The sequence below is a fragment of the Mirounga angustirostris genome, unplaced genomic scaffold (genome assembly GCF_029215605.1).
Source record: "Mirounga angustirostris isolate CCGP_5_RB_7025 unplaced genomic scaffold, mMirAng1.0.hap1 SCAF_14, whole genome shotgun sequence".
Taxonomy (NCBI): Eukaryota; Metazoa; Chordata; class Mammalia; order Carnivora; family Phocidae; genus Mirounga; species Mirounga angustirostris.
In genome coordinates, this window is record NW_026991722.1 from 73,686,851 (window position 1) to 73,713,076 (window position 26,226).

At 42.6% G+C, this 26,226-nt stretch overlaps 1 protein-coding gene across 11 annotated transcripts in view; it reads left to right on the plus strand.

Moving 5' to 3' along the window:
- The window catches only part of CLIP1 (CAP-Gly domain containing linker protein 1), a 118,284-nt gene that overhangs the window by 64,015 nt on the left and 28,043 nt on the right, over positions 1–26,226 (plus strand). For 4 of the 11 annotated variants that reach the window (XM_064578298.1, XM_064578300.1, XM_064578306.1 and 1 more), the window contains 11 exons: positions 1,140–1,244; positions 4,898–5,842; positions 8,006–8,122; positions 10,060–10,117; positions 10,830–10,913; positions 11,805–11,961; positions 13,330–13,495; positions 13,593–13,808; positions 15,989–18,256; positions 19,435–19,551; positions 21,610–21,716. In XM_064578298.1, the coding sequence (XP_064434368.1) occupies positions 1,140–1,244; positions 4,898–5,842; positions 8,006–8,122; positions 10,060–10,117; positions 10,830–10,913; positions 11,805–11,961; positions 13,330–13,495; positions 13,593–13,808; positions 15,989–18,256; positions 19,435–19,551; positions 21,610–21,716 (4,340 nt within the window). The remainder of the gene's footprint in view (positions 1–1,139; positions 1,245–4,897; positions 5,843–8,005; positions 8,123–10,059; positions 10,118–10,829; positions 10,914–11,804; positions 11,962–13,329; positions 13,496–13,592; positions 13,809–15,988; positions 18,257–19,434; positions 19,552–21,609; positions 21,717–26,226) is intronic. The other 7 variants (XM_045887736.3, XM_064578307.1, XM_064578302.1 and 4 more) reach the window with 5 other exon arrangements.

Consider the following 26,226-nt stretch of genomic DNA (forward strand, 5'->3'; position numbering starts at 1 on the left):
GTCACTTGGGTCTGCAGATAGCCTCTTGGGTGGGGGAGGTGGGTGGGGAAAGAGGTATGTTCAAACTGGTCTGTAGATTATTTCCCATTGATTAAGACTGTGCTGTTACAAAGAGATTTCCTTCTGGGTTCTCTGTCACGTTACATCTAAGTTAAGTGATGATGGGGAGTCTCTGAAGGTTTGAAACAGTTAGGATCTTACCAGCTCTTTTTGCATGGAGTTCAAACTCAGGCCTTTGTGCTGAGTCACCCATTTCTCACTCCTGAGCTGATAACAACGTCATCCTAAGATGGAGAAGATGAGCCCTTCACCAGCTCCCAACTTCTCTCCTGATCTGAGTCTCAGAGATGGAGGCTGTCAAACATAATTATTACTTTATTTTCCCCTTGTAAGTATGATCCCCTCCTTTTTTTCCTTAGTGACACATAGTTTTTGGAAAACCCACTATTGGAAGGAAACTAGGGAACTGGGAAATGTTGCTAAGAATGCCAGACCCTTTTCACTCATCTCAGCAAAGGCCACTGGTGTGATTTTCTCAGCTCTAGTGTCTGGATTCCCTTCATTAGGCTTAACGCTTCATGCTTGTTCACATCAAATTGTACGCCATAGCGCTGGGATCTGCCCTAGGGACCTACTGAACACTTGTAAGACTTATGAGCTTGTGTTTGCCATATTTAGAGGATAGCAGTGGTCATTTTGAGGGTCAATTTACTTGTTAAAGTCACCGAGTCAGTTACATACACAGTAATGTCAAACAGCTGTTGTGGGGAGCGGGAAAATGATAGTTTAGAGGAATATTAACGATTCTAATTTGTGCTGATCAACCTCACTTATCAATATAACTTATATTTGGCTGCACGCATCTGACACTGCTCATCCTGCCTCATGTGTTTCCACTTTTGTCTTTCTCAGTAGACTAGCTTGCGTCCCCTGCCCACCTCATCCTTTCATCCGATAGTGTTCATCCGCACCCCCAGCCTCCCCATCTCAGCCCATCCTCTGCCCTTTTCATTTCCCTTTTTGTTCATCCTCTGGCGGAAGGTACTGGTGGCTCAGCCTGCATGCTGCTCTCTCTCCTCTTGTGCTGGCATGTCATGGTGGCACTGTTGTGTTCTCTTCCTCTTCCTTTTTACTAACAGACGCAGACCAAACTGGAGCATGCCCGCATTAAGGAGCTTGAACAGAGCCTGCTCTTTGAAAAGACCAAAGCTGACAAACTCCAGAGGGAGTTAGAAGACACTAGGGTAATGGTTTTCACTGTTTAAATGAAGCAGACCCGTGTATGGGAATGGTGACGCCTCGGGGGACGTGCCTTGCAGTTGGCCTGAGCCTTGACCCAGTGGTTCTACCTGAGTTTGGTCTTGGTGCTGTTCAGGTGCTCAAGAGGGTAGACTGATGGCTAGGTACAGGTATTTCATATCCCGTCTTTCATCCAAGGTAAAGACTCATCGTTCCTTTGGTTAACTCAACCAAAATCAAGATCAGAAACTCTACAACTGTATATGGACTGCATGGACGTCCACAACCACATTTGAGGCTCTTTGTATTCATACCTCGAAATACGTTTCTCCAGTTTGCCACAAGCAGTCAATTGTCCTCTTGTTCTCATATTCCCAGTGACAGGGTTTTCTGAAGAATTTTTTTATTGTTGTTTTACTTTACCTCTCTTTTCCTGACTTCTTCCCTGACTTATTGGGGAAATCAAAACACTGGCTCTTTTGAATGAGAGTTAAGGACTTTCATCCCAGTGACCTTTTTTTCTTGATACCTGATCTGTCTTTGCATTTCCCTCCTTTCTGTCACCAGTAGCTGAAAATCTCAGCGGTCAGGAGGGAAAAGTGCTGAGAATGGAATGGCTTCCTGCAACCCCAGCTCACTGTCCTTAGCCCTTGGAGCTAATGCTTTAGTCATGTTTCCACTTATTTATGTATTAAACCACCTGTATGGTGCTTACTGGTTGCCAGGCACTGTTCTGACCACTGCACCAGTATTACCTTCTTTGATCTCACCTCAACCCCGAGGGAGGTGGTAGCATTGCCCCCATTTTACAGATGAGGATGCTAAGGGATGGAAAGGTTAAATAATTTGCCCAAGGTTACACAGCTAATAGTAATAGTGGAGCCAGGATCTGGATCTAGAACATTTGGCCCCAGAGTCTGTGCTCTTGACCCCCATAGGATGGAGTCGTCTGTTAGAGAGGTAGTTTTGTGCTGAAAAATTTAATAAATAATCCGAGTCATTAACATATAAGAGGACATGTATGTATATATACCTTTTAAATCACAAATTTGATTGTCAGTGGCTAAATTGCCCAGATCCTTAACTATAAAATTTTAAAAATTACTCTGTCGCTGATCACATTTGGTATCCTGATTTTTTTCTTTTGAATTATTAGTATTTGTAGAAATTTCTTTTATTGAGAAATCATTGATCTAAAAATCTAGATAATTGAGTAATTTTTCTTCTCTAAATCGTAAGCTTTTATTTTTTAAGGAGAAAATGTTCTCAGTTGGCCTCAAAAGTAAAGGTATCTCCTGTGTATTTGGTGGAAAAAAATCCTGGTAGTTTGGTGATGTTTCTTCGTTACCTGTGAGCCAAAGACTTGATCTGGGAAATATAAGGGACTGATGATAAGATTGGGCTCCTTTAGTGGGAATGGCTGTTGAAGCAAGGAAATATATCTCCATTTTTTTTTTTTAAACCTCTGAACTCCTCTTATGTACCTTTGTCAGCAAACAACTTGGATGGATGCCTTTTTTTCCCCCACCCTGTGGTTAAGAAGGCATCATTTACAGCTGGTTTATCCATCTACTCCAGATTCAAGCTGTTTTCTTTCTATAAGAAGTCATGCCTTTTGTTTGATCCTCACTCTTGCTTGGCCAAGTGTGAAACCAGCCAATGAGCCACTTGAGTTTCCTATTACCTATCTTTTAGGAAGTGCTTTAGAATTCCCCTGAGCCAGTACGTCCAGTTTATGAGCAGAGTGTTTGCTGCCGTGGAGAAAGTCGCAAGAATAAGAAATGATACCTGACTTTTATGGCCTCACCCTGGTGGGAGAGGCAGACATATAACTTTGCTCAAGGGCAGACTTTGGGAAGTAAAACAAAAAATGGAAGAGCTATGGAAATGCTACAGTGTAATCATGCTGTTCTTTTTTTCACCTATTTTTTACTTGACATTGACTAATAAAGAACTCTTGTCCTATTGGATTTATTCATGTTCCAGACCTTGTAGCATTGGGGTTCATTAATGTTTTGTACCTTACTCTGTGGCAACAAACTCTTGGACACCCCACCCCCTGCCCCAGAAAAAAGTACATAAACATCTTTAACCTGGAGCATCTCTAACCGTGAAGCACACCAATTGCAGTCGGCTCTGAAATAGTTTAATGACTTCCTCCTGCAGTTTCAGAGACCCAGTTGCTTTCTTTTCCTAGCCTTTTGTGGACATGTTAGTGTTTGTCCATATCACAGCCTGTAGGTGGACAGAGGAAGCGAAGGAAACACATCCATCACCTTCTGTCCCAGTAAAGGCAGTGAGGGAGAGGAGCCTTCAACCTGGAGGAGTTTTGATCCTTGAAGTTTGTTTTTAAATCATTCACATTCCCTTCTCTTTCCCAGGTTAGTCCAGTAATTCACTTTTATGCCTGAAGCGACCGATTCCCACATATTTTGTGTCCTACACTGACTGGCTAACAGGTATCAGAGGGAAATCATTTCTTAAAAATAAAAGGACACAGGTTAAGAAAGTGTTTTTCCTAGTCCTGGGGTGTTTAAAAAAAGCAGATTCCTGGGTGCTATCACAGAGCTCAAATAGAATCAAAACATGTGGGAGTAAGTGGGAACCTGCCTTTTAGACCTACATCCCAGGAGATTGATGTGCATAATAAAGTCTGAGAACCACTGGGTTAGGGTAACAAGATATGTACGTTAAAATGCCAGTAGAATTATAAAATCTAAAAGGCGGGACTCTCTAAAGATTCATATATATAATTGCAGGTAAGTAATTGTTCTTATTTTGTCTTTCTAAAAAAAAGGTTAGTAAATTATTTCTTCATTATCCAGCTAAAGCTTTTATTCTACAGCTGATTCATTGAAACGTTTGATAGGTAATTTCACACCTTTTATACCAGTGATAGGCCACAGAAGTATAATACCAACCACATATATATAATCGAAAATTCTGTGCCACCCACATTAACATACTTTTTTAGTAGATAAAAAGAAACAGGTGAAATTAATAATATATTTGATTTAAGCCAGTTTATCCAGAATAATACCATTTTATCATGTAATCAGTATAAAAACTAACAAGATATTTTATGTTCTTTTTTCCCCCTAAGTCTTCAGCATCTGTCTCTGTTACCCTTACAGCATCTGTCCCATTTCTGGTGCTCTGTAACCATGTGTATTATCATACCAGGTAGCACAGTTCTTTAAAATCACCTGCATTAGATGAGTGAGCATTTACACATGCCGGGTGAAGCAGAGGAGGGAAAAACCAAGTAAAATGAGGAGGCTTTTGTCTTCCCTCAGCTGGACATACCTGAGAACTTTGAAAGCTGTTCTTTCTGTTAACTTACTATCAGTTGATGGGCACTTCTCTAAGTTTCTTTAGAGGAAAAAGAAATAAATCTGGAATAAGTTAAATTCCATCTCAGTTTTCGATTCCTGGAGCATCTCAGGATGGTGGAAATTTGCCAAAGATGATGACTTTGGAGTTCTCAGAATTGGGCTTCCTCCATGATGGCAGTTAGAGGTGGGTGAGCCTGCAGGCATTCGCAGTAGCTTGACGGCTGCCTGAGGTGGGGGAGTTATTAAAGATCTTCAAGGTTAAAGAAAATCGTCAGTGATTGGTTATTTACCTGATTTGTTTTTCTTTGGACTGCGGTTACTAGGTGGCTACAGTGTCGGAAAAGTCCCGTATAATGGAACTAGAAAAAGACCTAGCGTTGAGAGCACAGGAGGTAGCTGAGCTGCGGAGGAGGCTAGAGTCCCATAAGCCTGCTGGGGATGTTGACATGTCACTCTCCTTTTTGCACGAGATAAGCTCTTTGCAAGAAAAATTAGAAGCCGCCCATGCTGACCACCAGAGAGAAATCGCTTCTCTGAAGGAGCAGTTGGGAGCCCGTGAAGAAACACATCAGAAGGAGATAAAGGCTCTTCAGGCTGCCACAGAGAAGCTTTCCAAAGAGAACGAGTCATTGAAAAGCAAGCTTGATCATGCCAACAAGGAGAACTCCGACGTGATAGCCCTGTGGAAGTCCAAGCTGGAGACGGCCATCGCATCCCACCAGCAGGCAATGGAGGAGCTGAAGGTGTCCTTCAGCAAGGGGGTCGGGACAGAGACGGCAGAGTTTGCAGAGTTAAAAACACAAATAGAGAAGATGAGACTAGATTACCAGCACGAAATAGAAACTCTGCAGAACAAACAAGACTCTGAAAGGTCTGCTCACGCTAAAGAGATAGAAGCCCTGAGAGGTAAGCTGATGGCAGTCATTACGGAAAAGGAGAGCAGCCTGGAAGCCGTCAAGGCAAAACTGGACAAAGTGGAAGACCAGCATCTAGTAGAAATGGAGGACACCTTAAACAAACTGCAGGAAGCTGAAATAAAGGTAAAGGAGCTAGAGGTACTACAAGCCAAATGCAGTGAGCAAACCAAGGTTATTGATAATTTTACATCACAGCTCAAGGCTACTGAAGAAAAGCTCTTGGATCTCGATGCACTTCGGAAAGCCAGTTCCGAAGGTAAATCGGAAATCGAGAAACTTAGACAGCAGCTTGAGGCAGCTGAGAAACAGATTAAAAATTTAGAGATTGAAAAGAATACTGAAAGTGGCAAGGTTTGTATTGGTGTCTTCCATCCTTTTATTTTGTCAGTCTCACTTTGCGTTGTGTGTCACTTCTGAGTGGAGCTCATTCATCTTCCAAATTCCCCATTTACTTACAGCAGATTGCCTGGTGCTAGTAGATTTCCCAGTTGCATACAGTGTCCTCTGAGTATCTTGAGCATGGTTTAATTTGAGGAGATTAGAGAAAATAATGGCCCAACTAGGTTAATTTATTTTGGTTTCCTAGTATCTGGGTACTTTATGACTTTGTCTCTGGGACATGCTCTGTGACCTGTTAAAGCTTGGTTCTAGAGCGCCTGGGTGGCTCAGTTGGTTGGGCAACTGCCTTCGGCTCGAGTCATGATCCTGGAGTCCTGGGATCGAGTCCCGCATCGGGCTCCCTGCTCAGCGGGGAGTCTGCTTCTCCCTCTGACCCTCCTCCCTCTCGTGCTCTCTTGTCTCTCATTCTCTCTCTCGCAAATAAATAAATAAAATCTTTAAAAAAAAAAAAAAGCTTGGTTCTAATCTGTAATTTCTTTTTAAAGATTTAGTTATTTGAGAGAGTGTGAGAGCGCATGCACAGGAGAAGGGGCAGAGGGAGAGGGAGAGGGAGAGAATCTCAAGCAGCCTCCCCGCTGAGCTCTATCCCACAACCCGGAGATCACGGATCTGAGCCGAAATCAAGACTCGGATGCTCAGCCGACTGAGCTACCCACGTGCCCCTGTAATCTCTTTTAAAATAGAGAACTCAGCTAAGATGATGGTATTAAGGTAAATGAAGGAACAGACAAGAAAGAAGCTTATATGATTATCTCCTCCTCCTTTTCCATTTACATCATTGTGCCATCCATACGCTTGTATACAAACGCACTGTGGATGCTGAGTGCCACGTGACTGTTGTAAATTAACACGCGGTGATAAATAATGCAGCGGAATAAGGTTAAGAGCCTGGAGCCCTTGGCTTTGCCGCTTCTGTCCCATTGGAGAGCTTTTCCTATGCTGCAGTGAGGACGGGTTCTATTCCTTGCCTTTTTGAGGAAAGATGGAGAAGTATGCTTTTGGTCAAGGCATAGGAAATTGCATGAAACATTTGCCAGCTACATCCCTTTCTAATTAGCCTTGTCAAATGTCATCTTCATCTTTAAGGACTGTTTGAGGAATGAATGGCCCCAGTCCTCCTGCCACTGGTAGGGGTGTGGGTGCTGATGCGGAATGTTCTGAGGTTTTTACGGGAGAAGCTGCTTTGGCAAAGGATTGTAAGGTTAGATGGGGGAAGTGTGAGGACAGACAGAAAAACTGCTAAGTAACCTTAGTTGAAGATGACAAGCTAATTACAGGAAGTTTTTCTCAATCTCCTCACTTGGATCCGAAATACCAGTCAAATCACAAAAATTAATTAGGAGAGAATATGTAGCTAAGGGTTCATCAACTCTTTTTACATCAAGATTTAATGAAAACCAATTTCTGATTACTGTTGTCCAGTGCATTTAAAAAAAATTTTTTTTAAAGATTTTATTTATTTATTTTGAGAGAGAGAGAATGAGAGAGAACACATGAGAGGGGATAGGGTCAGAGGGCAAAGCAGACTCCCTGCCGAGCAGGGAGCCCGATGCCGGACTCGATCCAGGGACTCCAGGATCATGACCTGAGCCGAAGGCAGTCGCTTAACCAACTGAGCCACCCAGGCGCCCCAGTGCATTTTAAAATTTTTTATTTTTTTTTAAATGTTGAACTACTTTAAGCACATACAAATATAGAGGAAATAACACAGGCCACATGTCTCCATTCTTCCTGCTTGATAGCCTTTAAAGTCCAGAAAATGAAATTGCTTAACTTACCCATTTAGAAAGTAAGCATCTCCACTTTCTGCCTTGGATCATGCTGATATTCCAGATTTTGGTGTAGAAAAATACTCTTTTTGACTATTTTAAATAGTCATTAGATCGTACTATCTAGAACTGATTGTGGGCAGTCATCGGCTTCTTAGAATTAACAACAACAAAAAAAACAGTTTTGTTTTGTCTTTTTTACCCATGCCTTTATTCCTTTCAGTTTTATTTGGTTGTTTTTGTTTCTCATATGTGTTTTATGTTTGTTTTATTTTTTGTTTCTCATTCATTCTTTTTTGTTTCCTTGTGTTGGTTTGCTTCTGCACCATGTAACTCTGTACGGTAGGCTAGTAGCGTTACCAGAGAGCTGCAGGGGAAAGAGCTAACACTTAATAACCTTCAGGAAAACTTGAGTGAAGTCAGTCAAGTGAAAGAGGCTTTGGAAAAAGAACTTCAGATTTTGGTAAGTACCTCTTGGGAATCGGACTGTAAGGGTTTCTGGCCATTTGAATGGTTCCTGGTTTAAAAACAAAAATCTCCGTAAAGAAAGAAACATTGCGCCTCTTTCCCTTTCTCTTTCAAAGTATTGATTTAAGTTGAGTGTATTAGTCATTGGCTGATAAATACCTTGAAGGGAATGGGATCAAACTAGCAATAAAGGTAGGTATTCCCTTTTCCTTTTCTAAATCTGTCCTTTGCCTCTGGTAAATGCACCGCTTTCACATATGATTGACTGGTTAGTTTTGCTAAACACAAGGACCTTCCAAGTTATACACTCAGCACATTGGGGTTTCATTTATAATGAGGTTTAGGCTGTGCCTTCTACCTCCTTGTGACAGCAAGCTGGAGAGAGCTGTGCTGGACACCTCTGTGTTGGCACCCTCTGTTAGCACAGTGCCGTCTAACCCAACGAAGTCCAGGAATCATTTCTTCCAACTCGGTTAAATTCTGTCTCAGCAAATTACATTTCTTTTCACGTATATCCTCTTGCCTTAATCGCAAGTTGTAAGACATTTTTTCCTTACCCTTTCTCAACTGTTCTCCCTTCTTCCTGCATCAAAAACTGAACTTAGTCAAGGCTGACCGCCATAAGCACACAGCATGGGAAAGGAGAATCGTAGGCTTATGGAGAAACTGGGAAAGAGAAACATGAGTTAGGAGGGGACACTTGTCTTAGATCCTCCATAAGGAGGGGACACTTGTCTTAGATCCTCCATATACCATCATCTTTCCCGCTTATTAAACTTCTGTGCTAGTACCAGAGGTGAATGAGTGTTTGCTTTTTTTTTTTAATGCCAGTATTATGAATTTCTTCTTTTTCAAATGTCAAATATATAGCTGCACTGTTCATCATTGTAGGTACTGTCCACATACGACTGTATAAATTTAAATGAATTAAAAGTAAATAAAACATAAAATTCAGTTCTTCAGTTGTACTAGCCACATTGTACGTGCTGAATAGCCGCATGTGGGCTAGTGCTACCATATTGAACAGCCCAGGATAGCGGGATAGACTGTTTCCATCATGACGGATGGTTCTATTGGGCAGTTTCGATATACAGTATTTTAGCTACATTTTGAGAGGAAGTTGGCACGGGAATCATGATTTTCTAATACGATGTCCTTTAAAAAAATGTGTTTTGAGTTCCATACTATTTCTCTGGCCTCGCCTCCCCTGCCCCCCAAACTTTGAGGATGCTTTACTTTTCTTGTAAATTAGCATACCCTCTGTACTCTGAAGAGAAAATTTGCCACCTAAGTCTGGCTTTGAGAATAACACAGGGGGATGACCTTTGGGCTTTGGTGGACTTGTGTTGCTTGTGTGCCCATTTTTTCATAATCCTAAATAGTTAGAAATATTCATTGAAAATTTTTCTTGGTGTGTCTAGCTCAAAATTCATCTCAGGAAGACCGACCAGGAGAGCGTTTTAGTTTTTTTTAAATTTACTGTCACATTTAGAAAAGAGTAAGTGAGTGGTGGGCCTTTTTGGGTTAAGAAGTAGTTGATACAGTTTCAAGATATTAGGCTCTGATTACTCTTAGAAAACATTACAGGATTCTGACTGTTGTCACAGTCCTGCTGCTGGAGGGTGGCGACAGGAAAAAAACATACGTGTGCACCACGTGTATACACAAGCACATACGTGTGCACATTCACACACGTGTACAGATGTACACGCATGCTCGGGCAAGGACAGAGATGTAAACCCTTTCCCCTGTGTCACGTACACGCACGGGACACATATGGTAGTGCTTGGTGCCAGCGTGTTTTAAGTGTAAGTTTTAATGAGACAAAATCAGTCACAAAAAGTAGATAGTACTGTAATTATGACTGATTGAAACTTTTTATTTCTGTAATTTGGTATCTTTCTGTTCTGAATATCCCACTCTTAATTTTAGAAAGAAAAGTTTGCTAATGCTTCGGAGGAGACGGTCTCTGTTCAGAGAAGCATGCAAGGTATGTCTTACTAAGTATGGCTTTAGATTTTTTTTTTTTTTTTTTTGAGTGAGAGAGAGCACATGAGAGGGGGGAGGGTCAGAGGGAGAAGCAGACTCCCTGCCGAGCAGGGAGCCCGATGCGGGACTCGATCCAGGGACTCCAGGATCATGACCTGAGCCGAAGGCAGTCGCTCAACCAACTGAGCCACCCAGGTGCCCCTAAGTATGGCTTTAGAGAGTGTCAGGTTCTCACGTTGGAGCCTCTGGGTACAGGGACCAGATACTCCTGTAGTCTGACGACACACTTCTGGAAGCTTCTGCAGCACAGAGTAACACCAGAGTGCACTGGCTTCCTGAAGCCTCAGACTCCCAGTAACTTCTTTCTTCTTGTGACTAAAAGCTTGTTCCGTGTAAAAATTTAAGTATCCTTGGGAAAAATGCTATCTTACTTAATCTTTAGTCATGGGTAGCTTTTTTGAGTTTTAGCTGGAAATAGGAAAGAGAGGCCTGGAAAGGGATGCCTGGTGCCTGTCTAATCTACAGATGTGGGGAGGCAAAAAGGCTTGCTTCTCTAGGTCAGTACACGGTGGTTTGATGTTGTAATGGGACTTTTTAGTATTTCTGTCCTCTCAAATCCCAAGCATGTGATTTGATTTGGTTGTAAGACTGCCAACCTCTAGATGGCTTATTAAGTATGAAATATGTTAAACTCTTACCTTTATCCCCAATAGAAACTGTAAATAAATTACACCAAAAGGAGGAACAGTTTAATGCATTATCTACTGAATTGGAGAAGTTGAGAGAAAATTTAACAGGTAAGATGTCTCTGCTTACAAAGCATTGAATACGGTGGGTTTCCTAGGATTTGAGATAACTGTAGTACGTTACAGTAACATCTATTTGGGGGTCACTTCTTCGCTTGTTAGTGTGGTATAATGCGATAAAATACTTGCTTGAGGTCTGTAACCTCCACAAATCCTCTCTGCCCTGTTTTCAAACAAGTCAGAATCCCCACACATCACCACTCCTCCCACTGTCCTTGATTCAAGCTAACTGTCATCTTTCACTTGAGCTGCTGTAACAGCTGGCCCCCTGCTCTGCCTGCTTTTGCTCTCATCTCCTTTAGTCCATGTGCAGCACAGCATCCAGAACCATCCTTCTGCCAAGTCGGGTCATGTCACTTTCCTGCTCGAGCTCACCCAGTGGCTCCCATCTCACTCAGAGTAAAAACTGCAGTCTTACCAATGCCAAGCCCTGTTACTTCTCTGATGGCCTCTCGTACTACCCTTGCCCTTGTTCATTCTACTCCAACCATATTGGCCTTGTTGGTAATACTTGCAAGTCAATCATTTTTGTGCCTCAGGGCCTTTGCACTTGCTTTCCCTAAGTTCTTTCAGGTCTTTACTTAAATGTCACCATTCAGAGAGGCCCTGTCTAAGATTTTAGCCTCCCCAACTCCTTGGTTCCTTTCTCTGCTTGTATTTTTTTCCCCTCTTAGCAATTAACACTATTTTTATACTGTTTGTGTTTTTTTTTTAAATCTTCTTTATTGTCCGTCATCTTGGCTAGAATATGATTTTCATATTCTAGGGCAGGGGTTGCTTTATGCAAATATTCCCAGAGCAAACCTTGGAATATAGGATGCAGTCAGTAAACTTTTGCTGACTGTAACACTACGGTGCTATTTTTTTTCTATATATATTCAGATATGGAGGCAAAATTTAGAGAGAGAGATGAAAGAGAAGAGCAGTTGATAAAGGCGAAGGAGAAGTTGGAGAACAACATTGCAGAAATAATGAAGATGTCTGGAGATAACTCTTCTCAGCTGACAAAAATGAATGACGAGTTACGTCTGAAAGAAAGGTATGTATGAATGGTTATAAGGGCGCCTGACTTAGGTTTGTCTCTGAAGTGGGGTCTCGGAGGGAGGGGGGCCAAAATTCAGGATTGTTCTGTTTAAAAGTTTCCTGTCGCTCTTCCTTTTTCTTACCACATGAGTGTACCCTTAAATCAGCTACAGAACCTTCTAAGTAATACAGTATTGTAGATTTTTTGATGGCTTGTAAAGACAAGGCAGTGGTTTACCAGGCACAGGAACATCTTTCACGGGCAGCCTGTTCAGTCTAATGAAGGGTAACCGTATTACAGGCTGACTAGGTGTGTGCCCTGCACTCTGCAGACAGCTCTAGCAGAGTGTTTTCTGATTCTCATAATAATCCTGTGAGGTGAGCGTATTCTTGTTCCCATCTTGAAGAGAAAAGAATAGAGGCTTCACGAGGTGAAGTGACTTGCCTGCAGTTTCGGGCCTGGGTGGGCCGGTCCCCGAGCCCTCACTGCTGGTCAGCGCTACCTCGTAGGCCCTCCGTGCTGCAGCTTCCGTCTCCACCTCCCTTCCTGTCTTTATTCTGAGGCTGTTGTTGCTTTGATCTTTCTTTTCTTTTAATAGCTGCCAGATAAAAGTCAAATGTTTTATTTCATAAGGCAGAAACTTTCAGAGGACATTTTAGGTCCATGAGACCCACGATTCTGGAAGCGTGACTAGTTGGCATTTAGGTTTACATCTGGCCATGCACCCCCATGGTTCAGTGCGGTGGTGGGTGGGGGGTGGCAGCTGGGCTTGGGTTGGCCACCTGTGGTCAGACTTGCTGTGACGGGGGGAGCTGCCCAGGTGCCCCAGGGATCTCCAGCTCTGCGAGTGTTGGACAGGTGCCCGACCCAGAGGGACCATCCAGATTTCCCTCCTCCACTCTTGGAGTCCTCTGATAGCCTGCTCTCTTGTGTCCCACGTCTTCTGTACGTCCTGTTGAACCACATTGGTATTGCGAAGCTAGATCTTGAAGTTATCACTTGTCATTTTGTATCTTGTGTTCTCAAGGGGCACTACAATGAGTTTTTGATAATCTCGTCTGCTAAAGTTTTTTGAAACTAATTCATTTCCTCATCTATGTTTACTTTTCATTCATTTTTCCTTACTGATCTATTGACATAAAATAATAAAACTTCACAATTACAGTAGTTGTCACTCTAAATAATGTATTTATAACTGTCTCAATTGTTAAAATTAGTCTTCAAGGCAAGTCAAGCCATTTTTTTGGTTGTTTATTTCAGATGTTGTTAATTACTCATAACTTATAATCATTAATACAGTTATGAATAGTATCTAAGTATAACTCTGGAATTTAAGGCATTCTTTTTGAAAACTCTGACACTTTGTGTTGAACCTTGTTCTAGAGATGTAGAAGAATTACAGCTAAAACTTACAAAGGCTAATGAAAACGCAAGCTTTCTGCAGAAGAGTATTGGGGAGGTCACTCTCCAGGCGGAACAGAGCCAGCAGGAAGCAGCTAAAAAGCATGAGGAGGAAAAGAAAGAGCTGCTGAGGAAGTTGTTGGACCTGGTAAGGAGAGAGTGTATGGAACTAAGTGCTGGCAAGGAAGGCGAGGGCGGTGCAGATACGGCTCGGTGACTTACTGTTTCCCTCGGCGTTTCTGCAGGAAAAGAAGATGGAAATGAGCCACAACCAGTGCCAGGATCTGAAGGCCAGGTTCGAGGAAGCCAGTTGTGAGACAAAGGCGAAGCATGAAGCTGTCCTGCAGAGCCTGCAGAAGATGCTGTCGGACACGGAGCAGAGGCTGAAGGCCGCGCGGGAGGAGAACAGCGACTTGATGCAGGAGATGGCGGAACTGAAAAAGCAAGCCGACAAAGCCCAAGTATGTTCTGGGAGGGCGTCACGAAGCCGCACGGCATCAAGGCCGCAGTGGGGCGTGTAAAGCAGCAGCAGATGGGAAGGGTTGCACCGGCCTTTACAGATCGATGCTAACCTCCGAGCGCATGGCAGGATGGCGAATTCCGTTTTCCTGGCTTCCGGCGCTTTCTGCTAGCTGCTGCCCCTGCTCAGGGGTGGCTACTGCCCGGGTCTTCCCCGAGTGCGCCCTGTAGCCTCACCCCACCCCCCGCGCTGCTGGCTTCCCAGCTGTCCCAGAGAGTCGCGTGTAGCCGGAACTCTCTCCACCTGCTTGCAGGAGACTCTGTTGTGGCCTCTAATCTTGGCCGTCTTGCTGCCACCGTGCAGTGGGGTTAGGAAGAACGTCCTGCAGCAACGCAACAGGCTGAGGCCAAGTGAAGCTAGTGAGCCCTGGAGAAGCAGGGCTCCTTTAGGGCACATTAGAAGTGAGGGCTCTAGAGAGGGCTTCTGTATGTCCCCGGAAGGCACAATCCTGTTATTAAATAGAGTAGAATTTAATACATTGAATTTGATTTTATGGCATCAGGATCATCTCTGCAACCCAGTATATTTTTTTGACTCTGGTTACTTAATGAAGTTCAACCGTCCTACCGGTGTTTAACTTTTTCCTGCCATCATTGAATTTGCTCAAAGAAAAGTAAATACTTGCCTTTAATTATTTTTAATGTTTGTCTAGGAGATTAGTAAAAAGGAAGTGTAAGAGCAGACATGAGACTTGAAACAAATCCCACCTGAAACTTGTTAATTAGGCTGGACCAGGACAGAACACAAGCCACGTCTGCATACACACACCTTCTCTCCTTCCTGTGTCACCCTCTCCCTGTAGAACATGTCCAGCTCTATGAGCCATTTAACACTGATTTCCAGATCTTTTGTCTTTGTGCTTCCCTTTAGCAGGACAGACTCCACCTTTTCAGTGTTTCCCTTAAAATGTGGCAGTCTGGCCAAACCATAGCTTTCCAGTAGTTTGTGTGAAGGCTCATTAATTTTGCTTACTGGTGTTGTAAATTTTTTTTTTAATTTTTAAATTTTTACAAGGGTCATTAGGATTGTTCCCCTTCCAAAGTTGTCTCTGTCTGATTTCTGTGGATTTTAATGTCTGTCAATAATAGTGGCTCACAGACTGTTTTACGAATCTGATGAAACCTTAAGATCTTCCCCTCCTAGGGAAAATTTATATGCTCAACAAGTTTTTATATGAGACGTCAGGAGGTTCACGGAGCCCACGAAGTTGCTGTGTTTCCTGGCTGAAGAGCCAGTGATCTGTAGCTATGTTGTCCAAGGCGCTAGCTGCTGGCCACATTAAATTTGAGTTTCAATTTGTTTATATTTTGATAAATTACAAATCGAGCTCCTCACTCGCACTCGCTGCACTTCACGTGCTCACCAGCCACACACATGATCGGCAGCTACCATATTCGTGCAGATAAAGAACACCCACATCGCTGCAGAAGGTTCTGGACAGCGCTGGTATAGATAATGTGCTCAAGTCATTTTATAAACTAGTATTTTTTTAAAAAAAACCCATGTATTTTAGTCACCAAAAGTCTAGCAAATTGGTCTGTACTTTTAATAAGTTATATGTAATAATTGGGATTAAATCGGTCAGGTCAGTGACTGTCCTTTAGAAAGTCAAGGTCTTTAGTTAGTTTGAAAAGCAACAGTTTATATTCCCTCACCCTTCCCCCCCCCCTTTTTTGGTTAAAATATACTCACTTTTTGTAGTTCTCTGGATTGTATTTTTTAAAATTCTTCTCTGAATTCTTCCTACAATAGAAATAATTGGGAAGTTGGAAGGACAGGAAAGAATCTCATGCCCTGATGTCCAAGTCAAACTACTGTTTTTGCCTCGTTAGATACCACTCAGGAATGATTTCATAAGTGTTGCAAAGAAAAAATAAACCAGTATGTAGACCAGCACTTTGCAAAGCTAAACCTGCTTTGTATTAATTATCCTTTTTTGGGCTCTTTTCATCTGGTTTTCCCCTCCTTGTTATCCCAGATAGTTTTTATGACATTTATTGTAAAAAAAAAAAAAAAAAAAATTCAACCTTTTACGATTTAGGTTACATTAAGCTATTTGGGCTTGCATTTGTCTGCTTGATTTCATTTTGTTTCCATTCTTTCCACCCTTTGTTTCTGTAGTCGCTAACATATTTGTTAACATCAGCCAAAAAAGAAATTGAACTAATGTCAGAAGAGCTGAGGGGTCTGAAGTCAGAGAAGCAGCTTCTTGCACAGGAGGGAAATGCTTTAAAGTTAGAAAAAGGTTCACTTTTATCAAAGCTGGTAGAGGTGGAGGCCAAAATAACTTTACTCCAGGAAGATCAACAGAAACTGTGGTCGGTAAATGAAACTCTTCATTTAGAAAAGGAGACAGTCTTAGAAGAGAAGCAAGATGCTGAAAAGCTTTATCGGCAGGAACAGCTCCATAAAGAATCTTTGGCTGTCGAGAGAGAGCAGTTACTACGAGAAATCAATACTGTGCAGGAAGAACTTTTGAAGATCAGTATGGAAAATGACTCTCTGCAGGCTTCCAGGGCAAGCTTGCAGACACTCGTGGAAGAGCTCCGGCTCAGCAAAGATACTTTGATTGCTAAGTCTAAGAAGGATCAGGAAGAAAAAGATCACCTGGAGGATCATATCAAGAAGCTTGCCACTGAAAACATTGCCTTGGCTAAAGATAAAGATGAAATTATTCAGAAGCTGCAGAGCTCTTACGAGGAACTAGTCAAAGATCAGAAAACCTTGGTGCAAGAGATTGAAGATCTCACCACTGAGAAAAAGTCAGCTTTGGAGAAGCAGTCAGGTCTTGATAACATGTGCATAGCCTTAAAAGTGGAAAGAGAAAATCTTCTCCAAAGCAGCAAAGATCTGCAGTTTGAGAAGAACATGCTTCTTCAAGATCAGGAAAAGCTGAGCGCCAGCCTGGAGGCCGCCCTCCAGATCAAGCAGCTACTCAGTACGGAAGCCAGTGGGCTCCGCACACAGCTAGACGATGCCCAGCGGGCTCTGAGGAAGGCTGAGCTGGAGATGAGGCAACTTCAGGCTACAAACACCAGCCTCACCAAGCTCCTGGAAGAAATCAAGGCCAGTCGGGAGATTACAGACTCCGAGTGCTTCCAGCTTCTGCATGAAAAAGAAACCTTGGCCTCATCTGAGAGAAGACTCTTAGCTGAAAAAGAAGAACTTCTACGTGAAAACAGGCTCATCGCTGAAAAACTGAAGAAATGCTCGGAAGAGGCCGCCCATATCGAGATAAGCCTGAATGAGAAGATCACTTACCTAACTTCTGAGAAGGAGATGGTATGTCAGAAAATTACTAAGCTCAAAAAGCAGCATGACAGTCTCTTGAAGGAAAAGTCTGTCCTGGAAATGCAAAATGGAGATTTGCTTGCAGAGAGAGAGAATTCCATGAAAACCATAGGAGACCTCAAAAGGAAATACGATCAAGAGTCTGCCAACAGAAGAATCATAGTGCACGAGAAGATGAAACTCCTTGGTAATCTCGACACTCTGAAGAAGGAGCTTCAGGAGAGGAAAAGGGAAAACCAAGAGCTGGCAGCCACCAAGCAGGAGCTCTCTCTGATGCTGAAAGAGGCCCAGAATGCCAGGAAGAGTCTAGAAAAAGAGCATACGAGCACCCTGCAAGCAAAGGAGAGTCTGAATGCCGAACTTCAGACGTGCTGTTCTGAAAAGAGCATCTTGCTGAGGGACGGGCTGAACCTGCAAGAAGAGTGTCAGAGACTAAACGAGGAGATCCACACCATGCAGCAGTCCTTCATCCTGGAAAAGGAAGCCAGAGCACAGGAAAACGAGTCATCCCTGTACGAAAACAATAAACTTCACGGGAGGATGGCGCTCCTGGAGCAGGAGCTGGAAGAGTTACGAGTGTGTACTAAGCAGCTGCAGTCCGAAAATTTTGTGCTCGTCCAAGAGAAGACCAAGTCAGAGCAGAAAGTGGTGGAGATAATTAAGGAGAAGGAGCTCTTGAGTGCAGAAACGGCTCGGCTCGCTGCCAATATAGAGACTCTGAAGAGCGATTTCACCACCTTGTCCAAATCCAAGTTGGAGCTGCAGGAACTGCACAGCTGCCTCACCAAGATCCTGGACGACCTCCGGCTGAAGCATGAGATGACGTTGGCCGATCGCGCCAAGGTGGTACAGGACAACAAGAACCTCCTGGCCGAGAAGAGAGACATGATGCTGGCCAAGGAGGAGCTCCTGAAGGAGAAGGAAAGGCTGGCAGAAAGCTACTTCATCCTTCAGAAAGAGATTAGCCAGTTGGCCAAAACCAACAGCCATATCTCGGGCAACCTCCTAGAATCTCAAAATGAAAACCGTATTTTGAGGAAAGACAAGAGCAAGCTCACTCTTAAAATTAGAGAGCTCGAGACTCTTCAGTCATTTACGGTAAAATGGGAGGGTCAGGGACCAGGCCTGGACTACTAACCCCGGGCACTAACTTCCTAGCAGCCCTGGGGGGCTTGTCTTCGTGACCACGTGAGGAAATGCACCCCACTTAAGCAGCTGCTCATATGTCTCACGCTGTTGTTTTACCACCTGAAGGGGCAGTTCTTTACTAAATCTCTAATTGCAGTTGTCTCTCTCCATTGGAAAGAATTGTAAACTGTGAATAAAAAGGATACATTTTTTTAATTTAAGGAGAAATTTTCTTGAAAAAGTCAACTGTGGTTCTTAAAGGATTAAGAACAGTAGTAAAATGGGCACATGGTGAAACATAGTATCTTCTATTTGGCTTTTAACTGTTTGCTTGTGTCTTTCCAAGTGGAGTTGGAACACTCCAACGAACTTTCCCATGGCTGGTAGTAGGGAAGGCATAATGCAGAATTCCCATCAGCTTTAGTAGACTGCATGAAATTGTAAGCAAGTGCCTAAAAATATTTTAATTTCTTTTTTATGAAAAACAAGAAATAAAAAATTTTATTTTTTATGATTATTTTTATATCAGCTAAGGATTTGTGTCTATATGCATATGATCTTTTTTATTCACAGCCATGTTTATGTTCATTACCCACAACTTCTCTCATAGACTTTTCCACTTAATGCTTCTCATTAAATACTTGAGCCTTATGTTAATAATTGCCCAAATAATTTTTATTTTTAGTTGGGAAATTCCCAACCTAAATTACAGGTGATTTCAAAAGCCCCAAATCTGAAATAGCAAGAATAGTATTTCAAACATACAGCAATAAATACGATGAAGGGAAAATTCAGCTACATAAGGATGTTACTGTTCGTTATCACTGAACGTTTCTCTCAAACATAGATCAGAGTGATGAGCGTGACTGTCAGTGTAACTTTGGAGCTTGGAAGATGTAGGGGTGGAAGGGTCTGGAAATACACAAATTGCAAATTGCAGTTGGCTTGTTTGAAGAACGGCATGAAAGGGGTTTGTAACTTGGTTCCCCTTTCATGGCTCGGTCTGTTTGTCTCAGCATTGGATTGGTGGCTGGTCCTTCACCTTAACCACACAGACAGTGAGGGCTGCCTGAGCAGCACAGCCTGAGTGTCCCCGATGGGCTTGCTGAGGGCTGTCCTCATTTCTCACAGTGCTTTCTTGTGTTCAGGCTGCTCAAACGGCAGAAGATGCCATGCAGATAATGGAACAGATGACCAAAGAGAAGAGTGAAACTCTGGCCTCCTTGGAGGATACCAAGCAAACAAATGAAAAACTACAGAATGAAGTAATCAGATTTAAATGGCTTTTTGTACAAAGGACAGCTTACCGACTTCATGGAATGTTTGATCACTAACTCAGGATTGTTTATTTTTTGAAGTGTGGCCTCATACAGGTTTGATCTGTGTTAGTGGAGTTGAATGTACACCAGAACCACGATAATATTAAATAAAGCATATGACTTCATTACTCATTTAATAGGATCAACCTTTAAAAAAAAATGAGGGGAAAACCCCAATAGCGTGGCTTTCTCCAGTAACTTCAGTGATGGAACTGATGAGAGAGGTACTCGTAACACTCTCTTGTTTTTGTATCTTTGATCTGAAATCACACACATTTTTTCCCCTCGACTCTCTCCCACCTCGAGCCACTAAATTCCACTCCTCAGCCCTGAGTTTGACATAGGCCTTTTCTTGGCCTCACTCAGTCCTGGTTCCCTTTTGTGTCCTCTCCAAACAGCTACTTCTGGGTCTCAGACAGACTTGCGGCATCGAGATCGCTTTGATTCTGTGCAAAGTAGCACATTTCTCATTCTTCCCTGACCCATTTTTGATCTCCGTCCTCCCCGCTCCCAGCTCATACCAACCCTTTCTTTCTTTGGGAAGCAGTTACCTCTGAATCCTAAGCAGATGGATTCGCCAAAGTAGTTATGTGAGGTTCTGTAGAACTTCAGATGCTTTTGAAAGGGATAGTCAGGTGAGACATTAAGGAATTAAAGCAAAGGAAGGGCTAGCCACATTGAGTAGCTGATTTGTAGAGGCTAGGCCTTCTCACTGTGGAAGGTCAAAGATGGAGATCTGTAAAGACATGCACATTTTGAGATAATTATAGGGCGAATAAAACGGGACATAGAAGGGGTTACATTTACAGAACTGATAGTCCTAAGAGAAGAAGAAAAAGCATTTTAAAAAATCAGATGATTACTCATAGAAGCTAAAATAAATGAGAAGATTTTAGGGAATAGATCTAATTTTTGAGGATAGAATCAGGGAGAATTGTGTGCCTTCATGACATAACCCTTGGTGTCCTTGTTATACAACCAGAATACAAGACCGGATGAATCATTTTTTTGGACCCATTTTGATACTTGGTTTTTCTTGTTCTGTGAATCTGGAATTCCAGATTCCTCTATTAATGGTAGAGGACATTAAAAGGAATACTGTGGTGGTAAAGCCGTTGAGGCACTGTCTAGGATTCCTGACAGGTGGCATATGATGTGGCAAAGGTGTCTCTGGCTGTAGGAGAGGACTACCCAAGTCCCAGGAAGCCGCCGTGGTGCCAGGGGCATACCCTGGGCAGTGGACAGCCCCAAGCGAGCTCCTCATCCCTGGTCGGGGCCCTGCGCCTAGAACTCCAGTCACCTGCCAGAGCCTGTAGCTGGTCACGTCCCCACTCATTCCAGGAACGTGTCTGGCGTTCCCACCAGGGCCAGGCCCTAAGCTGGCTGCATCCCCTGTGGGCAGGTGATGGGGCTGAACAAATGTGAGTGCTTTTTGGCCTCACTTACCTGGCTTTTTCCTTTTCAGGTCAAAGTTAAGATGGATAATCAGATATTCTCCCGCCTACAGATACTTGATTCAGAAAATTTTTGTAGTCAGGACTCCGTACATTTGGTACTAAGGTTGACAAATACATCCGAAATTACTAATCTGTGGGGAAGGAAAGGGTATTTTTGTTTTTATTACAAAGAATAATCCTTGCTCATGTCATGCCTTTGCAATTTATTTGTTTTTTTATTTTTAAGAGGAGTCATACTTGAATAGGAAGTTCAATGGTAAATATTGAGAATTGTACACAAAATGAAAGCAAACTTTTGTTGTAATTCATGTAGCAGTTTGACATTTTTGCCAGGTGTACAGGGAATGTCTGACTAAACGTAAGGGGGAGGCTTGCAGTTTATAATAGACGTGGTCATTTGTCATCTCACCCAGTGACTTTTTTTTGGTGCAAGTGACTAATGTCACCTATCTTTTTAGTGCACATTTGCATGAATAATTTGTCTATCCAGTCATGTCACTGGAAAATGAAATAATTTCATCAAGTTTTTTTTTTCTTGGTCTTTAAGTTGGATACACTTAAAGAAAACAACTTGAAAAATGTGGAAGAGCTGAACAAATCAAAAGAACTTCTGACGGTAGAGAACCAAAAAATGGAAGAGTTCAGGAAAGAAATGTAAGTTCATCTCCTTTGAGAGAAACGGGGGGACTTAGTATTGCGAAAGTGAAAACGAGACTAATTATTTAAAAAATAACCTCACAAGTACTTAAAAAGGAATTGCCCCCTTGCTGCCCCCCAAATGCGGTAGTGTACCTGAGAAGTAACCCCTGTAACCACTTAGCTGGAAGGTAGCTAAGTCACAATGATAGCCGGGTTAAAGGATCAAAGTGAATGTGTGCTGGCTGATAAGTTAGGGCATTTGGGATTCGAATATGACTTTATGAGGAAAATACAAGAGGAATCAGAGGTTTTTTTTAAAGTGGTGTGCTTTAAAGGGTCTGAAGCGTCAGACCCTTAATAAATCTCTCAAAACCCTTTCTGTAGGGAGAAAAAAGCATGTCACTTTCAAGATTATCAATAATCTTGATTGTAAGAGTAATCAAACCTTCTGGCATGGAAATCAGATGAGAGAATTTTGGAAGAATCTTTCTAATCAGCGTTTATCCATCAGTGTGCTACCTCGATTTCAGGCAGACAGGCCGGCGGTGTTTCCTTTGCCAACACCACCTTCAAATCCTTGCCTTTCAAATCCGATCATCATAATTGTTGGTGTTTATCGGGCATTTGAAATGATAGTTTTGGTGTAGATTTTCTTTCTGAGAGCTACACCATATCAACGGTGTAAACCTAAAAATTTAAAGCCAGTTAATGTGGTGAACGTTTGAGTGTGTCTTCCATGCTGGGAAGGCTACAAAGATGGATTTATATGGCCCCTGCCCTTACAGGGCTTATATTATTTACTTCCAGTTCTTATCAAATAGAGGCATGAGATTGAGTCAGACAGAAGCACCAGTTCCAAGTCTCCATCCTCAAGGCGATTTGTTGATCAAGCTCAGACTAAACCTAGGACATGTCAGGTTCTTCTGAGAGTTCGTAAAATTACCCGAGAAAGAATCTGCTCTGAATGACTCAGGGCACACGATCAATCCCTTCCTCAATCTCTGTTTTTTTGTTTTTCATTTTTATTGAAACTCCAGTTAACATACAGTGTAACGTTAGTTTCAGGCGCCCAGTATAGCGATCTGGCACTTCCAAACCTCAGTCTTAGTTTTAATGATACTTCTTCAGACGATATGTAGACAGTTCCTAGTTCCTACCAGTTCCGTTCCCATACACAGATTTCTGAGTTCACACTTGTGCTTATGGCCATCAGGAAGAGCTTGTGTTTCTTGGCCTTCCGAAGCTGCATCACCCAGACTGTGATGGGAACCGAAGCTAGCATCAGCTCTGAGAGGGTGGCCGCGGGTCTGGTGCGGGACTTTGCCCTGTGACACACAAGTAGTTAGGCTGACCTGGAGTGTTCGAACACTGTTGACTTTAGTTCATTTGTGTCACACAGGCAGCTGGTGAGGGAGGATCTGAGCAGCAGAAGATTCCCTAACCAACCTCCCACTGCCATAATCCCACCTCTGAGCTCTCTGGGCCATACTAGGTAATGGAGGGGCAGGGCCAGCGTGGACCTAGCCGAGAGAGCTCTTGGGACTTCGATAAAACCCCTCTTTCCTGCAGTCCTATTTAGGAGTCTCTCATAATGGCCATTGCATCGGTCTAGTATTTGAGCGTTAAACATCTTCACTAAATCACTGTGTCATGTCACCCATCCCCAGTTAATGTGGGGTGGTTTTACCTCTGTTAGGAGATAAATTTTCTGCCCTTCTTTGAATGATTCCATTGAATAATAAAAGCCTAGCCTCCTGGCTGTGGGCACAAAGGATCATGAGCAAAAGACTGTGGCCCCTGCTGCTGCCCCTCTAACCTTGCCTGTCCTCCTCCCTGAAGCCATTGTCCCCAGACCGCTGACCCTGAGGGGGAGTAGTTTGGGTGAGGAGGAACCAGGACCACTGGGCAGACAGCCTGCGCTGCTTCTGTCTCTCCACCTTTTCTCTGGCCAACCAGGTCTGAGGGAATCGCGTCTTCTGTCGGTGACCTGGTTCACCGTGGCTGGGGTTCCTTAGCAGGAGGGAGGGGCAGTGGGAGACTCCAGTCATAGGCTTCAGAAGCTGGTAGAGGGAGTAGGTTGGAAGAGCCCCTGCCCCCAGTGACTCACTGTTCCCTGCTGTAGGCTTGGCCACATTTCAAGGACCATCTAAAATAAATGTACTATGTAATGGGAACGGTGCTTCTCCAAAAAAAAGAAAAAAAGAAGAGAAGGCAGTCATTTTACCGCTCCTTAGTTCCTCAGTACTCAAAGCTAGAGAACGAGCAGCTGATTATTTCTCTGTGGTTCAGCATGTATCTGGGGCGCTTTAGGTCCTTTAGAACTTTCCTGGTGTCTCCCCTCACCTGACAGGACTTGGACTCGTGGAGGAAAATGGGCCCCAGTGTAGACACTGGGGTTATAACTGGAACTGCCTCCTATGTAATATTGCCCTCGGCACTGGCCACCTAGCGCTCTTAGCTAAGTGTTCCTTCTGTGCTATTTATTAGACTGGTTTTAGGAAAACTCTTGGTTTTGGTTAGCCAGCTCCTATTTTCAGGTGGAGAAGATGTTTTCTCTCTGACGTATAATTTTGAATCTTAGGGAAAATGATGTAATTGTTGTCTTTAATTACTCACCTGGCACAGTAATAAATCTAGAATAGATTTAGCGTGGCAATTAATTGATTTATAATAGACTTGTAAGTAGAATGTTTGCAGGTCAATGTGAAAAATAGGTATTTGCCTCTCAGTTTTAACACTGGGATAGTCTTTTGTCATGTAGAAAGAAAAGTAGCTTTAAAAATTGTTAGAAATACTTGTAGGTATTTTCAGAATTATTCCCTGGAGTATTTCCGGAAATTGGGCTATGAGGGCCTTCTTCCTGTGTGAAATGCCTGTACCCACTACACTCTAAAGAAAAATGGAAAGGTGTTTCTATATTTGAATCACAGCTGAGGTCCATCGCCAGTTTTAACTCCAGTTCTCTTGCTCCTGCAATTTACTGGCTTTATGATTTAGGGAAAATCTCTTGCTACCCTGAGCTTCAGTTTTTTCATCTTTAAAATACAAATAATATTAGCCTCTCACTGGGCTTTGAGGACTGATTGAGAAAATGTTCATGAAAGCATTTTATAGATTTTATGTTGAGCAAATAATGCTTTCATAGATCAGTACTTTAGAACATTTTGAAATTTCTTTGACTCCTTATTTTAATTCTCTTTACTGTGGGCTCTTAATAGAAACCAAGGATTTAAAAAAAAAAAAACCCTTTAAGGGGCGCCTGGGTGGCTCAGTTGGTTAAGCATCCGACTTTTGATCTCAGCTCAGGTCTAGATCTCAGGGTCCTGAGTTGGGCTCCATGCTGGGAGTGGAACCTACTTAATAATGATGATGATGATGATAATAATAATAAGCCATTAAAGATGAAAATCTTTAAGAGACAGAGAACAGGATCACAAACTTACCACTGACAGGCCATCCAGATGATGAGTCCAAATAGCTCCTGAGGTAGGCAGTGACACCTAGGAGTAAAAGGTTTGACTTAGGATGTCCTAAGTTAAATCTTCAGATTTGTCAAGAACTGATGGACTTTGGCCAGAAGGTGAAATTTAGCAGTTTTGTTTTTGTGTGTGTGTGTGTGTGTATGCATGCATAATTAAAACCAACCCTCCTAGCTTTTGAATGACCTGAGGCTAAAATCTCGTCTCTGTTTTTCCTTACTTGCTAAATAGACATCTCTGTAAAACACCTAATTTAATGTGCTAGGAGAATTTTTGTGTAGATTTATTCCCCTAAACCTTACCCCGCTATGTATATTATAGGTGGATGGAGAATTAAAACTGAAGATGCCATTAGACAATTGAAGTTAAAAATAGATGTGTTCCTGCATCAGCAGATGGATTCATACCCAGAGGACTTGATTCAGGATTCGCCATGTATGACAGCTCCCTAAGCAGAGTTTAGCCAGCACAGACTTAAAATTTATAGTGGCATCCAAACCTTCTATGACAGAAAACTAAAATCCAGTGACCAAACAAAATATTTTCAATATCCATGTGTAAAGGATAATAATTTGAGATGTAGGGGCGCCTGGGTGGCTCAGTCAGTTAAGTGTCTGCCTTCGGCTCAGGTCATGATCCCGGGGTCCTGGGATCGAGCCCCGCATCAGGATCCTTGCTCAGCGGGGAGCCTGCTTCTCCCTCTCCCTCTACCTGCTACTCTGCCTGCCTGTGCTCTCTCTCTCTCTCTCTGTCAAATAAATAAATAAATAAATAAATCTTTAAAAAAAATAATTTGAGATGTATATTTTGGATAATTTTAATATTGGGAAGATGTTTAATAACCATACTTATCCTGTCCACATTTTATATGCTGATATTCGTGATACACGTCAGCAGGCTGTATTTTTATTTCCTTCTTTTAATTACAAGTTAACATTGTGGAAAGAATTCAATCAAAATGAAACACTTGTTATGTAATTGGAAAACCGCATTTCCTTTGGGCATTTCACCTGGAGAGGTGTCCTAAAAATATACTCAGATTCACG